This window comes from Mastigoproctus giganteus, chromosome 14 (assembly GCF_048544385.1).
Source record: "Mastigoproctus giganteus isolate SK-2022 chromosome 14, ASM4854438v1, whole genome shotgun sequence".
Lineage (NCBI taxonomy): Eukaryota > Metazoa > Arthropoda > Arachnida > Uropygi > Thelyphonidae > Mastigoproctus > Mastigoproctus giganteus.
Genome location: NC_143588.1, coordinates 92,604,533 through 92,613,363, shown reverse-complemented (window position 1 = coordinate 92,613,363; position 8,831 = coordinate 92,604,533). Strand labels below are relative to the sequence as shown.

Genomic DNA, 8,831 nt, shown 5'->3' with positions numbered 1-8,831 from the left:
TGCTATTATATATTTTGAATAATGGAATAATTCAAAATAATGGAATTATTTTTGTTGACGATATTTTCGATACGTGTGTCGAAAAACTCAGCTTGTCCTGCTGTGATAAAAATAAGTTTAAAAAATGTTCTAATGAAAGGTTCATTCACTTTCTCAATTTAAGAAAAAAAAAAAAAAGGCATGTGAGAGTTAAGGGATTCCCCTCCAACCAAAGATTGACGTTACCTAGAGACCCTTCAAAATAGAATATTAGGGAAGTGCTGACAGAGTTGGGGGGTGTAGCTCAGTGGTAGAGCATTCGACTGCAGATCGAGAGGTCCCAGGTTCAATCCCCGGCGCCCCCTAACGATTTGTATTTTGAACACTTATTTATAAAATGTATTGGATTAATATCTATAAACTGTACGTAATTTTAGCGTTTATATTTTTTTGTTGACTGTAGTTAAATCATTTTTAAGGTACTTCCAAGAATTACGAAACTTGCCAGTAGATGACGAAACAAAACTGAGAAATGTGTTCTTACATCCTGCCACTAAAAAGAGTTGCTATGGCAACATGGTGGTGTGTTTATGATGGATACTGTGGCGCAATCGGAGAACTGGTAATCAGCTACAATAGAGCTCCTTAAAAATGCTAAGTCATTCTTCCATAAAGCTTAATTAAAGGATGAGACAGACTACATAGCGTGTTGTCCAATAATTTCCAATAGATGATGAGGTAAGAGAAGTGTGTATTAGGGATATTTAAATCCGGCTGCATCTTTGGATCTATTCCAATAATTGTGCTGACTTTTTCGTTGTTCCACAAGGAATGTTGTTGCTGGGCTTGTAATCAAAATGATACCAGCCCACCTTACAACTGTAGAATGATTCAGTGATTTCTTCTTTCAGCCTTCCTGCGTAGGGAATATAACGCCACTGCAGTTCCAATAAATGCTCCTCTCTAATTGGGCAATTGTGACTCTTTGTGAGGTCCATCGTTCTTTTCAACGTATAAAATTATAGAATAGTGCAAAATGTATGTAAGATGTATAGATGACACTCTTGAACCGAGTTATTAATAATTACGTGTACAATTTCAAGGTACATTCATACGTTTCCAAAAATAATCACCCGAAGATCACAATACAAAATCGCTTTTTGGTAAATCGTATTCAAGTTCTAACATGTTTAGAATAAATTATTCTGAACTTGTTTGTCATGTATAAAAACGAGTTGAAGCCATACATTATTGTTTATTACAACTTCAAATACAACATCTTTGAGATATGCAATTTACAGAGCAGTTAAAAACATATAATGGAAATCATTTTGCTTTATTTAAGTAAATAACAAAATACTGATTTCCACATTTTTACCTATATTTTAAAAATCCCATGTCTTTATATAATATATAATAGTAGCGAGTTGATCCATTTACCCACCAACTATTTTAATCCGGTAGATTCTGGCCTCCGTCCACAGCTACCTGGTTCCATCGAAGATTCCTGCAGAATTAAGATATTTTATTATTATTATCCGTGATCGAGGGAGATCTCATGACATTCCTGCTAAGAAACTGAACATTGGAAATTAGGAAGAAAAAAAAAAAACAAAAATGGAACAGTACCAAAATCTGACTGGAAAACCCGGAGTACCAGCGAAATAAAGGATCAGCGTGAACATCCAGGAGGGACAGATGAGCAATCCAAGCCTTCACAAAATGCTAAACTCGATCCAACATTACCAAAGGGAACCGTTCGAAATATGATGAAGGAAAACAGCAGCAGAATATCCGTACTACGTGCAGAAATCGTACACCAATGGAATAAACTGGAAGCCATCTTAATGAACACATTCGGCCAACTACAGAAGGCAGAGGCAATATTGGAAGCACGAAACATGGATGGAGACAAACAAATGCTACAGAGCGCTCCATCGTATGCACAAGCCCTGAGGACACCAGCAAGTGACTCGATAGTGGCCGGCAAAGCACCCGAACCCGAAAGAAAGACCCTACCTAAAAAACAACACTTAGTGGTCCTACGACCAACAAAATCCCACGACAACCAGTCCAGTGAACAACTCAAATCCCAAATAATGACTAACCTAAACGAAGAATTTAAGACAACAAGAATAAAGGCCGTAAGGAAAACAAGGAACGTCGGACTACTGATAGAAACGGAAACAAGAGAGGAAGCACAAAGAATAATAGAAAATCCGAAAATACCTGTACCGCTGCTGCGCCCAAAAAACGAGGCCCTTCAATCGTATGACCTTGCCAAAGACCTTACACCAGACCAACTATCAGAGGAGCTCTTCCAAAGAAATCTACAGGCCATATTTCCGGACAGGGATAAGGAAGACCTAGTGACACCCAAGTACATCACCAAGTCAAGGTGATGTACTTGGGTGTCACTGCTGCACTCTACCCTGGTTGTAGTATTCTAGTGAGCGAATACTGTCCGTTTGGAACTCTTGTATCTTGAATCGCATAATTTAATGCCAGAATTATTGGTTATATATTTTGCTATATATATATATATATATATTAATCCTTATATTTTGTAGTACGTATTTTACCGTATTTATTTATTTAATACTGACTTTAAAGTCGATATTTAAATAAAGTAAAACGAAAATTGCTATTTTCAGAAAAGTGCAGCAGAAGTTTCCTGTATATTATCAGTACACGCTACAGACACGTGCAATCAATAGAAACTATATGCCACGACAACCTGCACCCTCCCCTACTCGGCATAATCACTAACAAGGTCGATGCAGGTCTTCCATTGGTGAAGCAGGCGATAAATCGCAGCACTATAATCGGCCGTACTCAGGCGATGCAATATCTTATAGACGTATTTATGCTATTTGTACATTGAAAACGGCTCCTTCACCTGAGCAAACAAAACGTGATGACATGCAGATAGATCTGAAGAATAAGAAGGGTGTAGCAGTACTTCCTAGTCCCAGATCTACTGCAGTTATTGAATATTCGATGGCGAAAGGGCTCCTCATTGTCCCGAAGGTAAATACTGTAATAACAACAACATTCTTCGTTAGTAGAACATAATTTAAATTTTAATTACAAGTTTGATTCCCAGTAAAAAGACCCAAGAGAATCTACCAATTAATACAGTATTGCTGTATTCAAAACAGTCGAAACAAAAGAAGTTTCAGTAGAATTTAATTTTGGATGTGATGTAAGGCAGATACAGTATATCTCTGTCTGTTTGACCCGCTTTCGGCCTTCAACCGAGAGAACTTGTTGATCATATGCGGATTGGTCCGCGGAATAAGGGGGATTTACCAGTACTCTCAATCCCAGATTTTCAGTATTCATTGAATGTCTACTTGGTGATGTGGTGTTGAGTGTTTACAAAACTGCTAAAAAAAAACGAAATCACAGACTTTTCTGGGGTTCACTATTGACCTAACCAGCAACAGAAATGTGGAAAAGAAGAGGATACAAACTCACCTGCAGCAGGCATGGCAGGAAAGGTGGAGCAACTCTCAAAAGGGACAGATCACAAAGAAGTTTCTACTAGGGCTTGCAAACCGGTTTTATAAACCGGTTAAATCCGGTTTTCATATTGAGTTGTTAAAACCGAAACCGAGCTTCTAAAACCGGATTCAAATATTTTCTTAGTTAGCCCTCGAATATAGTTTTTTGTTACGCACATTTTCTTTTGTTTGTTCGTTTGTCTGGATCGTTCAACTGCTTTATGTTTTTTATTTTATTTTAAGGTAACGGTATTCATTGACTCTAGATGAATATATGTCTATACAAAATAAAAGGTATATGAATATAAATGTGCATTCAAAAGACAATCATTGGTCGTTAGGTCTTATTGAGATTAATGGTTCACTTGATAGCAGAAGAACTGAGCAAATTGTGGATGGACACTTGAAGGAATTTGGTTTGAACTTGGATGAGGATATTGTTGCCTGCACCACCGATGGAGCAGCAATGATGATTAAGTTTGGCAAGTAAATTACGCCTAATCATCAACAATGTATAGCCCATTGTATACATCTGTCAGTTATAGATGTACTTTATGAAAAAGCAATCAATTATGGTGCCACAGTCTCTGAGTCTTCCAAAGACAATGAAAATAATGAAGAAAGTAGTGATGATGAAGAAGTTGAAGAAAGACAGCAAGGCATGCTTTATCAAACCGACTTTACCGATGAGCTCATTTATTTCTTCAATCCGATGGTCAATATTGCACAAACTATTAACAAAGTCAGAAAAATTTGCAAGCTTTTTCGAAAATCGCCTACCAAAAATGACATATTACAAAATTTTGTTAAAGCAAAATTTAATGGGAAAGAATATATGATTGAGAGATTTTTGAAATTGAAAAATTGCATTCCAAATGCTCTATGTACAGTACTGTCAACTGAAGCTGTGTCTGACGATGACTGGAAAACACTTGAATTGCTACGTGAAACTTTGCGACCAGTTGAAATGATTCTGAAGACTATGACCTCAGAAGATATAGACTTACTTAAAGCAGAGTCTTCAATAGAATTTCTGCTTGCTAAGCTTGATACAGCAGAAACCCCATTTGGTTTAAAGTTTCACCAAAGCCTTTTGCAGCGTTACAATGCAAGACGAAATTGCCAAACTGTGGCTTTGCTGAGCTATCTACACAACCCCAAAAAGTTTAGGAAAGAAGATCAGGTTCAAGAACTTTTGATTTTCCAAGTAAGCAAGTTTTGAAAAAGCATGCTGAAGAGATTTATCAGAGATTATTTGCAAAACATTCCGAAGGAGTCTTAGCGTTGAATGAAGAAACTGAAAATAAACGAACTGTTCTTTTAGAAGAAAACAAAGACTCGTCTAGTTCCGATGTTGGAGATACACTCATGCGAGAGTATGATAGTAATAAAGAGATTAACTGAAGAGCCTTCAAAATATCCGAATGAATTGGAAATCAGCAAAGAATTTAAAATTTTGGAGGCAACTAGCAGTAGAAGTGAAAAGCTGGAGAAAGTTTATAGAGCACTGCTGACCATTAAACCAACAAGTGTCCAATCTGAGAGAGTGTGTCCAATCTTTCGATCACTGGTCTCTTTAACACAAAAATAAGGTCAAGTCTATCAGGAAAAATGCTTAATTTACTGTGTTTTTTAAAGGACCATTTTCAGAAAAAAGCTGAGCAATAAATAGTAAAGTAATTTCCCCAAGCTGTTTTTTTTCACATTATTTTTATTTATTATTATTATTATTATTATTATTATTATTATTATAGTGCTTATTATTTTTTTTTACTATACAAGAAGATAGTTTTTATTCTAAGGATTTGAATACAATTAGTAATTTTGTATAATCTCAAGCTGGTTACTTTTTTTTGGAACATTTTAATTTTTTTTATTTTTTTTTACTATAAGAGGTGATAGATTTTGTTTAAAAGATTTGATTACCATTTGTACAATCTACCCAAGATAAAATAAATACCTGTGTTATAAGCTTTTAATTATTTTCCCTAAGTCTGAGAAAATCGGTTTTAAAACCGGTTTTAAGAATAAACTTCGGTTAAACTCGGTTTTGAAATTTCTCGGTTTTATGCAAGCCCTAGTTTCTACCCAATATTGAACAAAACTAACCAACCTCACCCAACTGGTTCTCCCCAGGACTACAAGTAACGTACCTTTTAATTGGACACGGAGCGATTAATGCCAAACTATCTCTACTTGGGGTCCAGGATGATCCAACTTGCAATTGCGGGGGGGGGGGGGCTGGATAGCTGGCAGCATCTCATGCATGACTGCAGGCTCTATGAAGACCTACGTGGTGTTTTACTCACCAGAATCCACTACTTACCACAGGGACAAGAACATCAACTCCTAGACACGAAGGAAGAGTATCAAGCCTTTTCGGATTATGCACAGGCACTGTTCTCGAGGAAAAGAAACCAAATTTTGGCTGCACATGTCAGCATCAGTACAGTGCAGTAGTTTTAAGGGCCGTGAACAGCGTCAGTGAGGAAATTCTGCTGGAATAATTGGACATTTCGAAAGATGGCTACAGAACGTTCTGGATGCAATGAGTCACACGACTTTCACTGTCTCAAGCTGAGTACAGACACGCCGAATAAGTTGTATGTCGTGTATTTTTTTAAAAAAAGTTTTATCTTATCATACAAAATGGAAACACTCAAAAATACAAATGATCAATATAGCAATAAAAAATTAGGCTTTTTACCTTATCGCTTAGCTCTGGCTTCTACCGATCTCTGTAATGAAGAATAAGGAAAAATAAAACAGTAATTAAAAACAGAATTATACGCATTAACAATCTGCAGAGCACAAAATGGTTTTACAAAAAAGCGAACGTTGTTTATTAATTTTTCTTACCTTTCTTCTATACTCCGGTTCCAATCTGTTTACTGAGATATAAAACTGTGGACCTTCATCTTCGGTGTTTGTAGTTATGGTGTTTACTTCAAACACGTCTCCATTGATGTCGATTATTTTCGTGTCATTCTGATAATAATTGTCAGGCAAATGGAAACGTTCCCTTTTGAATTTCTTCACCTCGGCTGATACGCAGAAAAAGAAATCTTTCAGTAATGTGAAAGCAAATACCTTTTTGATATTAAAACAAACAAAAATTAAGATGGCGTATTACAAAAGCAAATTCCACGTTAATAGTTACATTAACAACAAAATTAGCACGTATTTTTTTTAGTAGATATTACACTGAAAAAAGAAAAAAGAAATAGAACTAAACCTAATCAATGATATATTTTAATCTGTTCACCGGGATACAGGATTAAGGTCTGCAATTAATTAATTAACTACAATATGCTTCCAATTATTCCATTCGTCAGAAAAATAAATTTATTCGGATAATCTGCAAAGTGAAAGAAAACCTGGTAAATGTGATAAAGCAGCATAAATTTATTTACATACATATTCCTTAATTTACATTAAGTTAAGGAAATACTTTTTCAAATAATTATTGATGACCGGAAGTATTTGTTCAATAGAAATCAGAATCCATTTCCGTTTAAAAATGATGACGCACGCATATTGTAAAATTAATTTAAATTAATTCTTCTCACCCGAAGACAAAACTAATGATCCAATTCTCCCAGAAAGGAGGGTCCAGAATCTCAAACCAGACCCCAAATACATCAAACCACCAACCAAAGTCCACGAGTGCAAGAAGACATTAATTCCATCCTTAATAAACGAATGCTAAATATAATATGACGAACCCGGGGATGTTATATTCAAGAGTTTCTTGGAGACTCGTGAGCAGCAATCTCATATTTCGAATTTCCACTAAGAATCTCTTCAGTGTCAGAATTTCAATATAAAAAACAGTGTTTGTTTTATATTTATATCGAGGCAATTCCTGCACCAGCACTTAAATATAAAAACCATTGCTTTTTATATTGAAATAAAAAGCCTCTTTCACTTAAATACTTGGACCTAACAGCCAAGGAATGGGTAACAATAGAAAACATTTTTAAAAAGTAATTTACCTCTCATGATTCTTAGTTCGTCAAGAACACTCTCGAAGTCAACGACTGGGGGTCTCCTAAATAGATAACTTCCTTCCTCTGACGATTCGTTTTCTTCTGCGGTAAAATCCTCATCTTCCAACATGACTATTCGGAATTCAAACGTCATTGGGGACTCGATAGGAGGAATTAGCGATACAGGTGGCAAGGTGAACGTGGATGGTAAGATGGATGTGACGGTTGTACTATTCGTTTCATCCTCTACTTCAAAGTCCACGCTTGCAGGAAGACCCAGGACATGATGGACCATACAGCCCCAAAGGAGGAGAAGACAAAATCTTTTATACATCGAGATAATACGCGTAGGCACTAGAAACTGTAAAAGAAACATCAAAGTTATAGCTTTATTAATACATATAAAACAATTATTAGATAAATCTTTATTTTCTTACCTGTATAAAATGAATCTATGTGAATTTAAGGTTCAGAAGACCAGCGGATTATAAGAGACGTCTTACCACAGGTACGGTTATATGTGTTCTATAATTTGGTGTGTCATCAAAAAACTACTACACATCCTTGTACAAAACATTACGTTCTCAGCATACTTTATTTCTCAAATATATGTGGAGTAAATAATCCTTGAAGTGTGTGAAAATAATAATATATTGTAGTAGCTCCAGACTGTGACGTGATATATTTCTTCAGCATTCAGTCATGAGAAAGCATTTTATAAGATGATAACTATAAATATCTTCAACTTGGAAGAAAATGCGTCATTTGCTTTGTCACTATAATAACTATATTGCGATATTGTAAATACGTCTGAGTCCTTTTATTAAAGTTGTGTATACCATGCGACTTAATATAATACAATATTTAAATTTTGAAGGATTCTATGGTATTTGATTTGTAATTTTACAAAAATTAAAAATTAAAGGTCACCTCTTAATATTAGGAAATGTTTAATTTTATTATTATTTTTTTTTTTTTATGTGTCATGGGCTTTCCAATAACATTCGATTATGCCTTAGTTTTTTTTTATAGAAAATATACTGGCCAATCCTTTGACATGTAACCTTCTTTGGTAATTATTGGAATTTTTTGAATCTCGAAGGGGATTCGAACTTATATTAAACGGATTCGAACCAAAAACCAAATTTTATATAGATACGAATTAAATATTCGAAATATTAAATGGATTCGAATCAAACAAGTGAGAAACTCACTACAGCAGCGTATCTACTGTGATAGTACAGGAGATCAGAAAATAATGGCCCGAATTTCTAATTAATATTTAAAATTGAAATTATTTTGAATTTTGTTAAGCGCTGGGGATCGCAGAAAAATTTTGAAGCTCAATGGACGTCTT

The 8,831-nt window shown here is 35.2% G+C and overlaps 1 protein-coding gene and 1 non-coding gene across 2 annotated transcripts; one reads left to right on the top strand and one right to left on the bottom strand.

Annotated features, from left to right (window-relative positions):
- Positions 1–272: 272 nt before the first annotated feature.
- Positions 273–344, top strand: TRNAC-GCA (transfer RNA cysteine (anticodon GCA)). Its single transcript has one exon. It is a non-coding gene; the product is annotated as a tRNA-Cys (tRNA).
- An 874-nt stretch (positions 345–1,218) lies between these two features.
- On the bottom strand, positions 1,219–8,039 carry LOC150075363 (uncharacterized). Its single transcript, XM_090388231.1, has 5 exons — positions 7,912–8,039; positions 7,481–7,835; positions 6,345–6,529; positions 6,193–6,223; positions 1,219–1,486 (listed from the first exon to the last, which is right to left on the bottom strand). The coding sequence occupies exons 2-4, from the start codon at positions 7,806–7,808 to the stop codon at positions 6,194–6,196; spliced, it is 543 nt and encodes a 180-aa protein (XP_090244357.1). The 5' UTR covers positions 7,809–7,835; positions 7,912–8,039; the 3' UTR covers positions 1,219–1,486; position 6,193.
- Between the last annotated feature and the right edge of the window lie 792 nt (positions 8,040–8,831).